Below are 19,241 nucleotides of genomic sequence, written 5' to 3'. Positions count from 1 at the left end.
GGAAAGAGTGGGTGTGCATCATAGAAGGTGTCCACGGAAATGAACCCAGATGCCCAAAGCAAGTGAATAAAGCTTGCTTGACAGAAGAAAGAAACTCTCCTCTCCCCCTCTCCATATTATATCCACTGGGACCTAGGGGAGAATTTCTTTCCACCCTGAAATACAGAATTTCCAACCCTCGTTCTGAGCAAATGCTATCTTGTAAACATGCCCAAGGGAAGCTTTTATTGGATTGTGTGGCCACACCATCCAGCATTCTGTTTCTTTTTCTGAAGGCAATGGAAATAGCCCCAAGAAATAAAAGAATCCCTTTCTGACCCCTCTGGGCTATGGACTGATCCATGATCATACTGTTTCCACACTTCCTGAACCATAATCCCATTGCAGATGTCATCAGTTCTGTCCAAATTTTGCAGTGACCAATCTTGCTGCAGCTATCTTATTTCCCAGTCGCTACCCATGCTGTTTTTCCATTTGTCCAAACAGAATCATTACTGGACTACACATCACGGTTCTCTTCAGTGTCTCACTAATTACATTACATTACAGATATTTTGCAAAAATGGTTTCACAGCTGGACAGCGCAACCATATAGGAATAACAGAACTGTTTGCTTGTAAGCAGCGCCAATATTGGTTGTTGCCAGAATCAAGTTAACAGACATCTCATCCCCATTTGAACGTGGCTGGTCTGGTCTCGCTGATGGTTCTGGCTGGGGTGCAGGTGGTGGAACCTCCTAGTGGTCCCTAGCCTAGCGGTCAGTGACAGAGGCCTGAATGACCTTTCTCTCATTATTGCAGCTACAGGGCATTAGGAGCAGGGATCTTTTGGTCAGTGTGAATAAATTCATTTTTTCTTTGGAGGTTTGAAATGAGCAAAACCTTCACTCTGAGTTTTAAAAGCTTTTTTTTCTCTCTGGGCAGAGAACAGGTAGGAAAGAGGAAGCCAGTCAATGGCTTTCCAGGTTCACTCAGCTACCTCTTTAGAAATGCTAATACATCTAGCTAGAGACATAGATCTAGCTAGTCTCTCCCCCCCCCCTTCAAACAGGGAATAGAGATTTGGAGGAATTGAAGACTAGAGAGACTTCAGGAAGGAACTTCTAGAGATCTCCAGAAAAAGCCTCTTTGACCTGGCCTTACCTGGGCAGTGGGTGGGGAAAAAAGAGGTGATAAAACTCGGGAACAAGGAAAAAGCCCCCTTTAGTGTGGAGTCCATCAGAGCAGGCAGAACTCTTAACTGAGGTCTGGAGAAGGCAGGCATTTTAACCTTGTGTTGTCCTGAGGAGCTGAAGGAAGCTTCAAGGTAATGATAACTCTGTAGATATTTGTAACTTCCTAAGCTAAAGGAGCCTGTCCTATATTTTAACATCTGATAGGGCATGTATAGTGAGAGGGACAGAGAAATTGTGTTTTTCCCATTTCTTTTGAATCCCTTGCTCAGTCTGGTGCTGTGCCAAAAGTCTTCTTGTGAATATTTTCTTTTTAATCAATACTTTATAACTTTTGATGCTGGCAGTGGTTCTCTGTACCACATAAACCTCCACCCTCTCAGACACACTATTTTAAAAGGAGTGCCGGGGGAAGGCAGTCAGTTGGCAAGTGCCTATTCCTCCAAGGAAGCATAAAACAGTAAACTGTCCCCATGGTGACCAGGCACTGGGCCTGGCCTCAGAACATGGAAGGGAAGCTGGGAGTCCTGGCCCTCCCATCGGGCAATTCCTACAAAAGTCCGGTGGTGGTGGCAGGTTACCAGAGAGAGAAAAAAGCCTCTCCAGGTGTTGCGAAAACCTTGGAGGCAGGATGGAACAGGGCCCGCAGGCCCATTCCGCCACAGTCAGGAGGCTAGCTTCCTGTAGCTGCTCGTTCTCTGGTCAACATCCGAGGCAAGGCTAATCATCCTGGGAGGGAGGGAGGGATTGCAGCTTTTTTGTGGTCCTTGGTCCTCAGGCTGGCAGCAAAGAGAGGCTGATGCATGCTTGCCCTCAGTGCTGTAGAGGAGGTTTGTTTGATCATAAACATGTTTCAGTGAGACAGCTGAGAACCCGCTGTCTTCTCTTTTTCTGGGAGAACATTGTATTTCGGTAATCTTTCCAGTCATTTGCAGAAGTTCCTTTAGGAAAAGCTGTGTCCTGCTTTACATTTACATTTCTAAATAGCTGCTGTTCCTCAAGGAGGGATCACGGCGGAGAAATTGTTTACGATGATGATGGACAGGAGCATCAAGCTAATGGTCATGGATGCCCGAAGCCTGAAGGATTATCAGGAGTCATGCATTATCAACTCCATCAGCGTTCCAGAAGAGGCTATCAGTCCTGGGTATGGAATGAACTTTTCCTAGCAGAAAGACTCATTGGATGTTTGCCATTTGTCCAGAGCAGAACAGGGAAGAAGTGAACGCTGCAGGCATCTGTTTGCCCGGCTGCAATAAAAAGAGCGAAGGCGCACACACTTTTTTCCCTTTGGTAGGAACATTTAATAGGACTGTGGAACTTTTGGCCATGGGCTGTGGTGGTGCTCAATTAGTATAAATGGATTTCCAAAAAAGGACCAAACAAACCTATGGGTAATATTCTTATGAAGAGCATGGCGTCAAAGCTGAGGCTTCACCTTAGAATCTTAGAGGGTTGGGAGAATACAGTGAGGAAAGAAATATACCCCCTGCGGAATGATCCTGATTTAATGGGTTACAATATGGTAGTGACCATAGGTAGGAATATTCCTATCAGTATCTATTTTATTTCACTTCATTTATATCCGGGTTTCTCTCCAAAGCACTGTATGTCATTCTCCTCTCCTCCGTTTATCCTTACAACAATAACCCTGTGAGGCAGACAGGGCTAAATGTGCAATTGGCGCAAGGCCCCCCAACAAGCTTCCATGGCACGAGTGGGGATTCAGACCTGCGTCTCCCAGATCCTGGTCCAGCACTCTAACCACTGCACTGTGCTTGCCCTCAGTGTGTGATATGAGGGCTCCACGTGAGCCGGGAATGGAAGCATCAAGTAATTCTGGGAGCATCAATGAGTTTGGGGGGGGGAGCATTCCCAGGGGGTGAAGGAAAGCATTCATTGGTGTGGGGGTGGCTGGCTCCCTCTCCCTTCATTCCGTCCACTGCTACCACACTGGGTCTCTTTAATAAGGGGCCAGTTTTGGCTGAACCTTATGGGTGTGAGCAAGGCAGTAGGTAGGCTGATCTTCCCAGCATGGAGTTAAAATGCATGCCAGAATACATGCTTGTAGTCTTGGGCCTTCTTGTCAGGCGCGCGCACCATTCGTATGAGAAGGCATGTGGGTGCTAGTAGCGAACTAACCTTAGAAACCATGCTTTCCTATTGCTGTGGCATAATCAAGGTGCATAGTCAGCCCTCCAGATTTGGGCCAGTTTATGTTGTTGCATGACAGTCTAGATTGCAAGGTGGAGGTAGCTGCTCATGCCCCACCCTTCCACCTCATAAGTGACAAATTGTTTCTCCGAGTTGAAATATTTTCCTGCGTTCTTTTGTTATATGCTTGTTTCAGTGTCACCGCTAAGTGGATTGAAACTAAACTCCCAGATGCTTCTAAAGAGTCTTGGAAAGAGAGGGGGCAAGTCAATTATATTGTTCTGCTTGACTGGTTTAGTTCTGTGAAAGACCTACAGTTAGGAACACCCCTGTGGAGCCTCAAAGATGCACTTTTCAAGGTGAGCAGATCCAGGCTTATAATTACCTTGGATCAATGAGAAGCTCAGAGGTCATTATTTTTATAAAGCTTGTCAACAAACTGAAGCTTTTGTTTAGTTTATTGTTTCAAAGCCTATTAATTGAGTGTATATAAATTTCCATATGAGATATGGGCCTCACGCAGACATGGTTAAGTGTTTCGCCCAAATGTTCAAACTGTGGTTTAAGATTGGCCACACACTAGGAGGTGAAAATAGGTTGAAGTGGGTTTGTGCTAACCGTGGGTAAGCACTACATATGTATTGGGCCATCGGCAGTTTTCAACGTAAAGCCTGGTTTTGCTGTACACTGGATCTTAAGCCAAAGTTAAGACAACAAGCTGCGGCTAAATAGCTTCATTGGGCCTTTGAACGGAAGGGCCGTGGCAGTGTAGCATCATCAGCCTCCACACTGATTGTTCCAGTGCAGTTTCAGAAAGTCATTAAACAGCATTGCGGAATGGAATGACCATGGCTTTTTAATATGTGTGTGTGTGTGTGTGGTGGCAATTGTAGACTCCAAAAAGGCAGGCAGGAAAAAAAGCTTCACTTCCTCTTTCAGTCCTTAATGGCTTCCATTCAAATGCCATGTTGTGATCTTTCTGATGCTGAAACAGGCTTCTTGCATTTAGAATAAGGTGTTCCAGAGTGTATGTACTATAAACAGTGTTACACACAAATTTGTTGTACAGTGTTAAATCCCACAACCTTGTTCTGGGTCCTGTGCCACATTTTATATAATCATGTGACTTGACTGAGTTGTGATTTGGGATATTTTTGGGGGGTTTTTTTGTTGTTAAAATACTCCATCCTTCACTTTCAGTGGGAAAGTAAAGCTGTACTGCAGAATGAGCCCTTGGTCTTAGAAGGAGGGTATGAAAACTGGCTTCTCTGCTATCCCCAATACACAACAAATGCAAAAGTAACTCCACCCCAACGCAGCAAGAATGAAGCAGTGTCTATCTCTTGTGAGTATGAAAAACACCTTACTCACTTTGGGGGGGGGGGAGTCTTTCTAGTACTTCAGTCCTTCTTTGGGAGCAACTCCTATGGAAAGCAGTGGGATCTGCTTCCAAAGATCAGGCTGTAGAGATTCTCTTCCTAAACATGCTTATTTTAATCATTTTAAATCTTAAACACTTTTTTTCCTACCAGAAAAAGACCTAGGTGATCTGCAACCATCAGAATACACCAATGTGCTAAAAATCAATACCCAGCATCTTCCTCACTGTGCCATCAAGTCTATGCCTTCCTCAGTCAATGCCATCAAAAGTTTGCTTTTAAAAGGGACTTCGAAAATATAGCTTGAGAAACAAACCCAACCTTTCTCTCCCTACCCACCACCATTTGCCTTCCCATTTGCAAAGTCTCATTCTGGGTGATACATTGTCCAAGTCTGGATTGCCTTCGGATATTGCTCCTGAGTATAGAGTTAGGGAGGGAAATAAAGGCACCATGTGACCAGCTAGAAGTTGCATTTTTCTCTATCCTAGCTGGTTTTATATCTTTTCTGACTGCTCCTCCCCCACTGCAAAAAGATGTCCTAACATTCTCTGAACCTTTGGAGGAGTGCAGAATGCAAACTGAAATATGTATAAACTAGGAAAAAGGCCCGTTGTGGAAATAAATACAATGGCCTCTAGAAAGAGGCTCTGGGCGGGTGCCCCGGCCTTGGACACTCAGTATCAATTTGCTGTGGCGACCTCAGCAGGGTATAATGACACTGAGTCCACCATTTTCTCCACAGGAACTGATCTCTGCTACTTAAAGAACAGTTGTAATTTTGAGTGATCTCACCTGGAGATTGGCAATGATGGTTCCCCAGAAGGTTGGTTTGGAGGGTGGAGTCTATGGCTTTGTACCTGTACGAGGTCCCACGCCTCTTGAAACCTCACCCTCTCCAGGCTCCATCCCTCACATCTCCAGAAATTTCCCACCTGGAGTTGGCAACCCTATCTCCTTCCCAGCCCATCATTAACCTACCTTTATTTCCCCCTCACTCTTCAGATTTCCACTCCCCACACACCTGCAGCCTCTCCCGTGCTCTGAAGCCCTGACTGCTACGTCACATTGGCTGTCATATGGGGGCCAACTCAGCAGCATATAAGGATACAGAGCCCACCATTTTCTCCAGGGGAACTGATCTCTGCCATCTGGAAAGCAGTTATAATTCTGAGTGATCTCCAGCCCTCACCTGGAGATTGGACACTTTACCTCAGAAGAGCAAACTGTTTAGAATGTTAGAGGCAAAAGCCAATCAAGTCGCATATGCAAATGACCTCTGTGTTCCGAGGCAAAGGCCAATGAGGCTGCATATGCAAATAACCTCAGTGTTCTGACTGGCTGTGGGGGGGAGAGGAAGAGCAAACTGTTTAGAATGTTGGAGGCAGGACTCAGGCAAAGCAGCCAGTGGATAGGGAGACCCTCAATGACAGATCAGAGAGCGAACTGATTTTGGAGCGTGTGGAAAGTTCTAGAGAAGTGCCACCACCATTCAGCTTTTATTTATAAGGGAGATAGCTCAAAAACCCCTCCATATTCTATGTCAGTTATTTTCTGGTTCATAAAGTAGTTGATGTAGTTTGTTTGTGATAGTGGTAACTTTGGTTATTTCATTTACTTCTGGCCGTTTGGTTCTGTAGACTGTGTAGGTGGGGAAGGCAGCATGGTGTAGCTTGCTCTTGGTCAGTTTTCAGAAACTAAGCAGGGTTGGTACTTGGATGGGAAACCGTAAGTCAGTTTCAACTTGATTGCCCTTACATACCTAGTCTGCATGTAGTATCATTACTTCAGTAGCTCTTTGCATTGCAAAGATTTGTCCCTCCTCCCCCTTTTAAAAAGCACCTTCTTTTTGTGTTTTTTCAGTGGATTTTACTTACCCATCCTTGGAAGAGCCAGCTCCACCTGTGGTACCAGTTGTCCGTGTAAAAACTTCCATCACGGAAATGCCTGAAAGACCTGAAATGGCAAATGACAAGGAAGGAAGAGGAGAGACACTGAAACCAGCAACTCCCACTGGATCAGTTGCTGTTGCTCCTAAGTCTGAAGGCACATCTTCTGTACCCCAGCCAGCATCTTCTGTGAAGATTATTCCTCAGGTGAGCTGTATAGCACTTCCCAGTCCTCTTAATAAGAGGAAAGTGAGAAAGGAAGGGCTAGAGGTTTGTTCACACAGGTTGTTCACATACTACAAGGTGCTTCTCGCCTTTTTTACTGGGACAGCTGCCTACCTACACCAAATCACAAACTTGGGATCTCCTTTGTGGGAGGAGAACTGCTGTTCCGTGAAACAGAGCAGCCTCACCAAGGGTCTGTTCCCATCCCCACCCCTTGGGAGTTTGCCTGAAAGGAATGAAGCCTTCCCCCCCCCAGACATGAATGATCTCGAGTGGTCTCTCCTGACCCTGAGAGACTGATAAAATTAACACTTATGTAGCGTTTCGAAGTGTTCAGTAGCTTGAATAACCTGGGTTTGTCAGAGCTTGTAAGCTAAACATGACCAGCCATGCTCAGTACTCTGATGGGAGACCACCAAGGAAGACTTTGGAAGGCAATGGCAAATCACCTCTGCTCTCCTCTTGCTGTGGGTGGGGTCACCATGAGTCTGTTGCAAGTCAATGGTACTTTCTTCTTCAGAATGTTCAAATTGTTTCACTTATCTTGGTACAGTCCTTACAACAGCCCTGTAAGGCAGATCAGTATCAGGCCCATAGCTACAGTGGGGCATTTTGGGACCCTGCCCCTTAATTAAAAGCCCCGACCCACAAATAGCCGTGTGTGCGTAAAAAGCTTATTTTTAAGGAGAGACCCCTGCAAGCAGCGGCCAGGGTGAGAGCACCATTTCTTGCCGTCCGGCTTCCCTCTCCCTCCCACTTTGGAATTGGGGGGGGGGGGCATCATGGGACCTTGGAAAAGATCGCTCATAAGGCACTTAAATGCCTTTTGAGTCCCTTTCCACAGGGCAAAAAAGCTTAGAAGGGCACTCAAGTGTGGCACCTCCAGTACATCTCTCATGGGAATGCTTTTGAAAGGCTCACCATGACCTAGGTGGTATACAGCAGGACTGGGCAGGCAGAAAGGGGGATTGTGGGAGATGTATTATCTCCAGGTGGCAGGTGTGAAGAGCTGCGAGAGTGGTGTGCCTGAGGCCTCCTAGTGAGTCCATGGCAGAGGTGGAGTTCAGACCCGGCACGTCCTGATTCACAGTGCAGTCTCGTAACCGCTGTGCTGTGCTGTGCTAGGCTGAGGGTGCATTCTCACAGGGTCAGGTGGGGCCTTGTATTCAACCTGATCTCTCTCCCAGCACAGTCGTGGATATGGGAAGACCGCTGATACCATCCAAACAGAGAGTGTGAATGCGTGCAGTCAGCTGTACGTGCCTAAATAAGCTGTTTGGCCATAGGAAGCTATAGATGTACAGAAACCTTTCATCTAAAGAAAGAAGGGCTAGCAAAGCCTAGTATTTTTTTAATAGTTTCGTCTTTTTAAAAAAAGTTTTTAACATTACTCCAGATTGATCGTACAAAAAAGCCTTCAGCAAAAATTCCAGATGATGCTAATGGGTCAAAAGCTGAGAGCCCAGCCACTGGCAAGCAGATTGTTTCAGATGGAAGAGTCGTTCCAGATCGTTCCACGAAACCCCCATTAGATACAAAACCCAGCCTGGCAGAGGAAGAGAAAAGCCACGGGCTGACAGAAAAGGAGAAAAGGCAGCAAGGAAAGGAGCTGCAGGAGAAAAACAAGGAAGAACAGAGAGAGCGGCTCAGACAGGAGAAGCAGGACCAAGGGCAGAAAGCCAGAGAAGAGCAGGAGGAAACGGAAAGCAAGGGAAATCTCCAGAAGGCAAAAGAAGAAACAGAGAGGGGAGAAGGAGAGCCCCAGGCTAGCAAAGAGGTGGATGAAAAGCAGGAGCTAGAGAAGAAAGCCCACACAGAGCTAAAAGAAATTAAAAAACCAAGCCAGACTGGAAGCGAAACCCCCGAAGGGAGGAAAAAACTAGATGCTGGGAGCAACTTTGTCAATGAAAAAGAAAAAGTTACCCGGACACCAGAAGCACAAAGGCGGAGATTTGCAGAGGAGTCGCGGGCAGCTGTGAGGGGGGATTTGGTCTCAAGCAAGGTGAGCAGCTCAGCTGGTTCCAAAAGCAAAGCAGAGAGTCTCCCTTTGCCAAGTGCTTTTATTTTCAGGCTGGGCTCTGAAACGTAGCATTGCTCCTAAGGGCAGAGAGCACCATTTTAACTAAGTGGTGTTTCAGCTGTAGCCCTACCACGAGGCAGGGCCAAGCCTGTGCCTCAGGGAGGTGATGGGCAAGGGAGAATTTGCAAAGTGAACAGAAAGGAAGGAAGGAAGGAAGGTAGTACAAATTCACCCTTTCTGTGAGAGGACTGGGCCTCCCTCTCCCCAGTCCTCTCTGAAACACCATGAAGGGCGGGGGGGGGGGGTCTAAACACAATAGGTCTGGCCAAACCAGGGGCCGGGGGAAGCGGCAACAGAAGCCAGTTCGAGCCCAGCTGCAACCTGTGTTGGGAAAGCTCAGGGAGGCTGTACCTCCCATTCTTCTTATGTTCTTAGACTGGATGTAGTGATAGCTGAAGCATAGATGGCTTTAGAATGGGATTTAGGTAAATAGGTCCAACAGTGGCTATTAGCCACAATGAATAAAGGGGCAGTAACATTAATACCAAGGCTAGGAGGAAACATCAAAGGAGGCCTCTGTATTCTGTTGACCTCCATGGCAACTGGTTGGCCATTGTATGAAACACACATGAACACACATGACGGTGCCTTATACTGAATCAGACCATTGGCCCATCAAGGTCAGTCTTGTGAACTCTGACTGGCAGTGGGTCTCCAGGGTCTCGGGTCTTTCCCATCACCTACTCCCTGATCTTTTTAAAACATGGAGATGGCAGGGATTGAACCTGGGCCCTTGCATGCAAAGGGAGGCTCTTCCACTGAGCCAGCACCTCTCCCCTTATAAGATGCTGGACTAGATGGACTACTGGTCTGCACTAGCAGGTTACCAGGCAATAAAAATGTTTTACTTGCATGTGTTCTCTGCGTATGTCCATGCTGAATGTAACAAAGCCTTAGTCTTTGTCTGGGAAAGTATTCATCTGGTGTTTAAATTAAAAGTTTAAAATGAGCAGAAGTTAAAAAATATATAACTGTAAGTGTATTAAAAGACCATTATCCAGAATCTGTAAAACAATAACCAAGTGACTCTGGCCATGGGCAGGGGACGCTGCTCCCCCTCCACAGACCAAGTTAATAGCCATAGTCCTGTTTCCAAACCTTTCTGATAAAGTTAAAGAACAGGTCCTCCCACACCACTGGCATGTATTTGAGGCATATTATATCCTCAGCACTTAATTAAGGCCTCTGAGTGCATGCAGAAAAACTTTATCATGTCACAGGGTGAGCATAACATTGACTTGACAGCAATTTCATTAAAAATATTTCTCAATGGAGCTATCAAAAATGTTGTTTTGGGTGGGTCTGCATTCTCTTTAGTAATGAAAATGTTTTCTCACTATTTTTTAAAATTCAGAGTAGTCTTTTTTAAATACGAAGCATTAACACCAGCATGGATCACTCTTTCTGAATCTTTCTAAATTTATATACGAAAATTCAAAGTTTCCCTTTTAAAATCTGTTTTTTGCAGCAGACTGGGCTTAAAGGACATCCAGAAACAGAATCTCAAAAGCCAGGAACCAGTAGAGAGGATACTGAACAAGATTCTGAAAAAAATAAAGTAAATGCATTGTGCCTAGCTCAAGAAATGTAGAGCAGTTGCCATAACATCAGCTCATTTTATATCTGTTGTCATGTAACAACTTCCTCTTTAAGAGGAATTCATAACCATTTGTGTTATTTTTCATAAATACCCGTGTTTGCCAACAAAAAGCAGATTCAGGGGATCGCTCATGTGGAATGTTGGTTACCTTGCTGCTCCTTTGTTCAAAAATTTTTTAGAACTCTTGAGTTCTTCAGCATGAAGTGTCTTTTTTGTTGGTCTGGATTCTCTTCAGGATACTAAAAGTTAGTGCAGTGAGTTGTCTGGTTTCATTGTTTTATGTATCCAGGAGGCTGGTAATACTTTAGCATTTTATGCAGTGCCCTCAGGTGTTTACAGGGTATAATATTGTTGTCCTGATAAGAACCCTGTAAGGTAGGCCAGCATTAAGGCATAGAGAGAGAAAGTTTCCTGGGTGAGGCAACTTGTTGAGTCCTGAGTAGAGATGTGATTTGAACAAGAGACTTTCCCAGACCGTAGCTCATCCTCTCAGCCACTGAACTTTCCAACTGAATGTTCTGACCTGTAGAGCTCATATCTTTCGAAATTCACCTCCACTACTCACCTGTCTTGCTTCAGTAGCCAGTCCTTGTTCAACAGCTGTTTGTGCCCACAGCTCAGTCAGACGACTTGCCTTCCAGATCCCCTCTCCCACTGTTGTCCATTTGCTGACTCTGTGGAAAAGTTCCCAGATAGAGTTTTGCATTTGCCGAAATCATTGTGCTGTCCGCCTTTTGTGTGCATCATCCCAAAGACAAGGAAAGTATGCAGCGTGTTGTGTTCTTGTATTTTCTTGTGTCTTAGTCCTCAACTTTTTTTTCCTAAGTCCCAGCGGGAGCCTTTAACAAGGGCACGGAGTGAGGAGATGGGCAGGATAGTACCAGGACTGCCTTCTGGTTGGGTAAAGGTAAGTGCAACTTCTAACATTCTAACGTTCATGTTGAGTGTCAGTTAAAGGAGATGGGAGGAAAATTAGCCAGCTCAAGCCCATAAGGGTTTATAGAGTCCTGAAGAATGAGTCTTTGGGATATGGGCATGGGATTTCCAAATCGCTCCTCACAAACTCCTGGCATGTCTTGGTGAGATAGTTGCTCTGTACCATCTTCTGAGATTTCACTGAACTCTTATTTCTTTTTCTGCATGTGTCCCTTGAAGTTCCTTGATCCAGTCACTGGGACCTTCCGTTACTATCATTCCCCAACCAACAGCGTCCACATGTATCCTCCAGAAATGACTCAGTCCGCCACACCTCCTTCTACACCGCCAACTCATAAACCAAAGCCTCAGGCTGTTGTTGACCAACGGGAGAGGGAACACTCCAAGCTGAAGCGCTCTTACTCTTCTCCAGACATCACGCAGGCCATTCAAGAGGAAGAGAGGAAGAAGATCGTTGTCACTCCTGCAGTCAATCGCGAGAATAAGTATGTCTGCTACACCTGCCCTGATAGTCTCTTCCTACTTTCAATATACTAACTTTCAATATGCCAAAGCTTAAAAGAGGACGTATTATATATCTCGTATATAAGATAAAAAATAACAGATCTTGTTCAAAATCCACTTCCTCATATGTTTATATTCAAAACTCATTCTCATTCTATTTCAGCAGTATAACACATTTATATGCATAGCAATACATTTATATACATTTTAAAACTATTTCTCATTCTTAATTTGTCTCCTGCTTGCATAATAAACACTCCATCTCTCCTCAGATTTTGAAATTGATCTGTTTCTCAAATAGGTTACTAATTTTGCCATAGGCAGTAATTTCCCCATCCTTATAAGCTGGTCAGATGTCTGGTTTCCATTTTGCTGCATAGATTATTCTAGCCACTGTCACAATATTTCATCCAAAACTTTTGGTAATTTTTGGGCAATATTCCTAATAGCATGTTCTTAGCTTCCATAGGTAATTTAAATTTTAATATGTTCTGCATTTTCCCATGTATTTCCTTCCAGTATCTTTTTGCTTTTTTACAAGTCCACCACATATGGTAAAAGGTTCTATGTATAGCTTGACATTTCCAACATTTTCCTTTGTAATTTTTGTCTGCTTTCTCAATATCCTTGGGAGTTATATACCATTTGAAGAACATTTTAGACCAGTTTTCTCTTAACGCCTGGCTGGCTGTAAACTTAGTATCTTCAACGTGGTCTCTGTGCTTCACACCCATGGGATTCAGTGCCCCTGTGCTGGATTGATCGGTTTTGTAGCAAGCTCTAATGGATTTTCGCGCCCAGACTTCAGGCATGCGCAGGAACCCCAACCACGAACGTGCAGAGGGGTGGGCACCTTAGGGGTCTTTTTTTTGTCTTCTTCCTGTTAATTTAATATCCTGAAAAGGATCCAAATTTTTCAGTATGTTCCATTACATGCTGTAATGTTTTTTGGGCATCCAAGACTATTAAAACCACATCATCTACATAACTTTTCATTGTAAGTCTGTATCATCCACTTTTATTCCTTTGATCCTTGCATCATGTCTGATCTTTGTAGCTAAAATCTCTATCACTAAAACAAATAATAGAGGCATGTTCCTTTTTCAATCAAAATTGCTTCTGTTAGTTTTCCATTTATTAAAATCTTTGCTTGTTAGTTCAAATATAAACCTTGCATCCCATTCAAGAATTCCAAACCACAGTCCATATCAGCATTTTGCTTTTTAAGTTGGTTAAAATATTTTGTACGTTTCATAGAAGAGTTCATTCTGTTAATATTTACTGATACTATTTTTAGTTTATCCCTTTTGTCCCAATGTTGATGCCACAACTGTTTCATTTACTGAGATCTTAGATAAACTTTGCTTTGAGTTACTTAAAGATTTTCCTTCAGATCTTCTTCGTGGTCTCTGTGCTTCACACCAATGGGTTTAGTGCGCACGTGCTGACCCAACCAGTGCTGTAGCAAGCTATGTTTCAACGGATTTTCGCGCCGAGCCCCTCCAGGCATGCGCAGGAACCCCACTGCGCATGCCCAGAGGGACGGGCGCAGACATCCCGCCAGTTCTCTTTCTACCACCGCGTTGAAAGGACCCTTTTTGCCTTTCCTCCTGACCGGATAGTTGTAGCTGCCTTCGGGCCTTTATTTAATTTTTCTTTTCTTCGGATTCGTCCCCGTGTGACTTCTCTTTCGTTTTCTTTTTAAAAAAAAGAAGAAGAAGAAGGAAGGACTTTTATTTTCGTGAGGGAAATTTTCCTCAGGCCTTCGGGCCACCCCCCCCCTCTTTCTCGCCCTTTCTTCGGCATTTGCCTTTTCTTGCCATATGGAAAAGAAGAAGAAGAAGAATACAAAGTGGGGATTTTTTAACTGTCCTGGAAAAAGGTGTGCCGATACAGGACATCTGCAAAGCTGCTACATGGGCCACGCCTAATACATTCATCCAGCATTACGCCCTCGACGTCCGACGCACCAATGACAGCATCGGACGTCACGTTTTGTCTTCAGCCCAGCGATGAACATCCTGCCAGCACCCTCCTCCAGGTAGGATATGGCTCGCTAGGCTCCCATTGGTGTGAAGCACAGAGACCACGAAGAAGATAAACAGGTTGCTTACCAGTAACTGGTGATCTTCGAGTGGTCATCTGTGCATTCACACCACCCGCCCTCCTTCCCCTCTGCTGTCAGCTCCTATGTTTTTTTGATAGGTGTTGATTTGCGGCGGTGCTTTGAAGGAACTGGCGGGATGTCCACGCCCGTCCCTCTGGGCATGCGCAGTGGGGTTCCTGCGTATGCCTGGAGCGGCTCGGCGCGAAAATCTGTTGAAACATAGCTTGCTACAGCACCGGTTGGGTCAGCGCGTGCGCACTAAACCCATTGGTGTGAATGCACAGATGACCACTCGAAGATCACCAGTTACTGGTAAGCAACCTGTTTTTCCTCTATATTGGTCCTCCGCTTGTAGTTCTTCAGCTAATAGCTTGGCTTGTTCTTGATTACTTTCCTTCCTTGTGGTAAGTATACCTATATTCAGATGGTATTTTCCAGTGATATCTTATTTCTTTCCCTTATAGAATCTTTCACAGAAAGTTAAAATCTTTCCTTTTCCTTAGCACACTTGGTGGTAGATCTGAAAGACCTGCACTTCTTTTTCTGCTACTTTAAGTGGAGATTCTCTTTAATATTACATCTCGTGTTTTCTTATGAGTAAGAAAACCAGTATACCTCAAGGTAGCTTACTCTTGAATGCAAAATTTGAATTCACTGAATATCTGGTCAATATTGGGAAAACTCCCAGTGTCTTCAAATAATCCTGAAGCAGTTCCTGAAATCTCTCTTCCAGATTTAGCCTCCCAAAATCTTCTGGTATGCCTCTAAAACGCAGGTTGTTAGCTCTACATTGGGTTTCCAAAATTTCAATTCTTTGTTCTGCTGTCTCAATCCAGGAGTCTTGTTTTTTAAATATATATCATTTTCTTTTTACTTGCAATTTCTTTGTGTTTGGTCTCATAATTTTGCGTTAATCTATGACGGTCCAGCCGATAGTTCTTGGCATGCTTCTTGAATGTTCTTCCATGTTCTTCCCTCAGATATTTGAATATTCTTCTGAATACTCTGGATTTTCTTCTGAGTTCTTTTCTCAGATTTTTGGATATTTTTCTGAATACTCTGAATGTTCTTCTGAGTTCTCTCCTCAAATGGTTGCATCTGATTCACCAATATTTACAATAACTTTTCCACCAATTCTTAGTTTTTTTCTTCATCAGTTTATTCTACTTTCCTTTTGTCTTTTTGACATGTTCCAGCTGCCATTATTCTTTTCGCCCTTCTGTTTCTAAAAATGCTATACAAATTTTCCATACACTGTTTCCATATACTTTTTTCTATGCATATATGAGAGTTTACAACTGTCATATTTTGTATTGTTAAAATAACCAAACTATAATGAATATATGCTGTAGTAGGAAGTTGTTATAAAAGAAGATATTATCTTAAATCTCTCTATAAAAGATTATTCGTTGTGTATAATAAACATTCTAAATATGAGTAAAAGAGAGTAAAAAGTAAAGAGTGAAGCTCATTTTCTAATCATCGTTTCATAGTCATAATTATATTCCCCTTCCTCCTTCTCCTTTATAATTCATTTTTTGGTAGAAAACCTGCAGGGATGGACCATATAAATGGAATAAGTGGCTTTAAAAAACAAACAACCCACCAAGAATGAAGACGACACCTGTTTAATCATTGCCTCTTTCTTACAGACCCTCAAGCTATACAAAAGCTGAGATATCAAGGCTTTCTGCTTCTCAGATTCGTAATCTCAACCCTGTTTTTGGAGGACAGGGACCAGCCCTCACAGGCCTTCGGAACTTAGGAAACACCTGCTACATGAACTCCGTCTTACAGTGTCTTTGCAACGCCCCACATCTGGCAGATTATTTCAACAGAAACTTCTATCAGGATGATATCAACAGGTAACAGGGCTCCTCCTGGTTGATGTCATTGCTTTCTTTAGTTTGCATTTGAGTGCAAAAATTATCACCTTTTTTCAAAAACGCTACAGCATTTTTAGTGAAACAGTCATTTTTTATCATAATGCTTTCTTTAGTGGCAATGACAGCAGGTCTCTGCAGGAAGTAAGTCTGAGGTGGCTTAACAGTGGAAGGTATTCAGTGCGTCACAAAAAAAACTTTGGGTCTTGCCACTGGGCTGCCATTTGTGGGGTACATAGCAAGCCAAGGGAATGTATTTATGGTCCTCTGACCTTCTTGGAACTTGTAGGAAATGAGCTACCAGCATTAATATTCTAAACAGCAAAAGGACTCTGCTGGTCAGCAGCTTTTGTCTACAGATGGTTTTAATTCTCCCTCACCACAGAGAGACGTGCTGTTGTTTCAGATCACCTAGGATGATGGAGCCTGACCGGGCTGGCCCAGGCTGGCCCATGCTAGTCAGGTCTCAGAAGCTAAACAGGAGGGCCAGCCTTGGTTAGTACTTGCAGAGGCAGGCGATGGCGAACCATCTATGTTCGCTTCTTGCCTTGAAAACCCTGTAGGGTCACCATAAGTCACCTGCGACTTGATGGCACTTTCCAGCACCACAGGGTGACTGAGGGGACCGGCCCTGGTGTAACTTTTTCTGTATGAGACTATTTAGGGAATTAATTTTTGGAAAGAGAACAGGATGGGAATTGTTCTGTTCTCTGGCACAATGTTTTCTAACTGCTTTCTTAGATAATTTCAAAAGCACTTCTGAGGCTCCAGGTGTCTTGATATGGAAAATGATCATGGTAATCTCCACTTAGATGAGTTAATGCCATAGATTTTCTACACCATGCTGTCCCTATCCTGCTCCACAGGTCCCTTAACAGAGTGGTCCTAAGCAATGCTCCCTCTAAACTATGGAGTCTTCTGAGCAAAAATTCTACTATGTGAGCTACTGGCATTAAAGTTGTGAGTGAGCGATTTGACTACTGCATAAATTAGTTTGCTCTGGAGCAGTGTTCCCTCTAAGCTGAGTTAGTGTGAGCTAGCTCACAGTTTTTTAGCCTCCAGCTCACACATTTTTGTCTCAGCTCAGGAAGGAGGGCTCCCGAGCAAACTAATTTATGCAGCAGCCAAATTGCTCGCTCACAATTTTAATGCCAGTAGCTCACAAAGCAGAATTTTTGCTCCCAGGACTCCACAGCTTAGAGGGAACATCTGGAGCCCTCCTTACTGAGCCGAGACAAAAATGTGTGAGTCAGGGGCTAAAAAACTATGAGCCAGCTCACACTAACTTAGCTTAGAGGGAACACTGGTCCTAAGCAAAGTGCCTTCTGTGCTTTCAAAGGACTCAGGAGGCTGTTAGCTGTGTTGTGCCCAGGAAAGACCCATTTGGAGATCTTTGTAAGCTGTAAACATATTACTGATAGCTGTATTTGCATAGACGGTGAAAGAATAAGCCTCAAAGTGACATCGCTCCAGTATAAACACCTTTTGTTTCAGATTTTTTTGTTTTGTTCTGCTTGGATGCTGGCCATTTAAATTCTTGTGTTTGCTTCAGGTCAAACCTCTTGGGTCACAAAGGTGAAGTGGCAGAGGAGTTTGGCATAATCATGAAGGCCTTCTGGACTGGGCAGTACAGATACATCAGTCCAAGAGATTTTAAAGTCACCATTGGGAAGATCAATGACCAGTTTGCAGGGTACAGTCAGCAAGACTCTCAAGAACTGCTCCTGTTCTTAATGGACGGTCTCCATGAAGACTTAAATAAAGTAAGTTATATTCTTGTCAACATTTCGCACATAATGTTTGGCAATGTAGTGTTATGAAACAGGAGTGCGAAATTTCACACTTTTTCTGTTCCCCCTTTCTCAGATGCTGGGTTTGCAAGTGATTTGCATAACTTGTACATCTGCTTGTTTAAAAGCTGTATTTAAAAAAATATATATTTTAAAACATTTCTATCTCCCCTTTCCACTATTAAGCTCTCGGGCAGTTTGGTACTTAAAAACAATGTAAAACAAAACATACAGTTATGAAAACAAAACCCAAACGTTTATGCATTTAATTTAGCCATTGTACTGTCACAAGCAAGGGGTGAAACAATTCCCACTGTTTCCCACCCCAGCCTTAGATTCTGCCTTTGCTCTAGGATAATATGTGAGTGAGGAGAGAACAGGGCAGAAAATAGCCCCATTTCTCAGTTCACAGTACAGAAAAATATTACTTTACGCAGTACTTTATTTAGCAAATTCTTTTTCATGAGACGTGAGATAGGCACTGGTCAAAAGGTAGAGAAAAATTCATTAAAAGCAGGGTCGCATTGAATAGAAATGGAATCTCCATATGCTAAGTAGGTGGAATTACACCTTGCTTGGTGCTGTATGAAAAGAAATGGATGCTACCTTGTGGGCCGCTTCCTCAGGGTATTGGAGTGGCTGCAGACAGACAGGTGGTGGGGTAGCCTTTTGGTTTAATGTAACAGCACAGTGTTCATATTCTTGAAAAGCAGTTGCACATCTAATCCAGGAACTGGGCACATAGCTACCAAATTCTCTTAAGGATGTCTACAGATAATCCTTGGCCCTCGTATGTTCCAATGGGCCACCTTTAAATTCAGGGCCATCGCATCAGGGATGCCTCCTGCTCCAGCTCCTTTGAACTTGATGGGTCGGGGGCTTTGTTTGGCTCATCTAATGTAGCTAACATGGAAATCATTTTTGCCTGGCCTCTTAAAGATCTGCTTTTCAGTCTCTTCTTCCCCCTCCTATTTTTACAAATACTCTGATGCCTCTTAGAGAGTAAGTAAACAAAAACTTAATTGTTTGTTCATCTTGTGTCTAGTGCATACAAATTTCAATGCGTCTGGCCATTTCACTGCTGCATGTCAGTTTTACCCAGAGGTTGGTTTCCAAAGCAGTGTGTCACAATTGGAAATGCAGATATAAGTAAAAAAGGAAGCAGTACTGAGTGAGGCTCCCGGGCCCAGGCATACTGGAAGAACACCGGGCTGCTTCCTGTTCTCTTCCTGGCTCCAGTGATGACCAGTGCCTTTGGAAGAGAGTTTCACCCAGCATCGGTAGAGTCTGGTATAAAGCATGATTTTGTGGAATTAATAAATCCCCATTTCTAAATAGCAGCTGTATACCACTGGATAGTAGAGGAGATAGCTTTGCTAATACAGGGGTTTAATTGGTGTGTAGGAGTGTTTCTGGTTTGCAGAACTTCCAAGTGGGGAGGTCCCTGCAGAAAATCTCTGAACAGCTCTCATTACTCTTCTTCACCTGCAGTGTTTGACACTGCTGTGTGTGAGATTTGACCC

General features: G+C 43.8%; 1 protein-coding gene across 1 annotated transcript in view; it reads left to right on the top strand.

Moving 5' to 3' along the window:
• Positions 1–19,241, top strand: part of USP8 (ubiquitin specific peptidase 8) — a 52,077-nt gene that overhangs the window by 30,974 nt on the left and 1,862 nt on the right. The window contains exons 7-17 of the mRNA XM_015425850.1: positions 1,402–1,410; positions 2,159–2,318; positions 3,522–3,684; positions 4,526–4,670; positions 6,568–6,800; positions 8,215–8,820; positions 10,367–10,456; positions 11,325–11,405; positions 11,654–11,919; positions 15,698–15,910; positions 17,481–17,691. Coding sequence (XP_015281336.1) covers positions 1,402–1,410; positions 2,159–2,318; positions 3,522–3,684; positions 4,526–4,670; positions 6,568–6,800; positions 8,215–8,820; positions 10,367–10,456; positions 11,325–11,405; positions 11,654–11,919; positions 15,698–15,910; positions 17,481–17,691 — 2,177 coding nt within the window. The remainder of the gene's footprint in view (positions 1–1,401; positions 1,411–2,158; positions 2,319–3,521; positions 3,685–4,525; positions 4,671–6,567; positions 6,801–8,214; positions 8,821–10,366; positions 10,457–11,324; positions 11,406–11,653; positions 11,920–15,697; positions 15,911–17,480; positions 17,692–19,241) is intronic.

The sequence above is a fragment of the Gekko japonicus genome, unplaced genomic scaffold (genome assembly GCF_001447785.1).
Source record: "Gekko japonicus isolate JY-2015 unplaced genomic scaffold, Gekko_japonicus_V1.1 scaffold2441, whole genome shotgun sequence".
Lineage (NCBI taxonomy): Eukaryota > Metazoa > Chordata > Lepidosauria > Squamata > Gekkonidae > Gekko > Gekko japonicus.
This window is presented reverse-complemented; position numbering and strand designations above follow the sequence as displayed.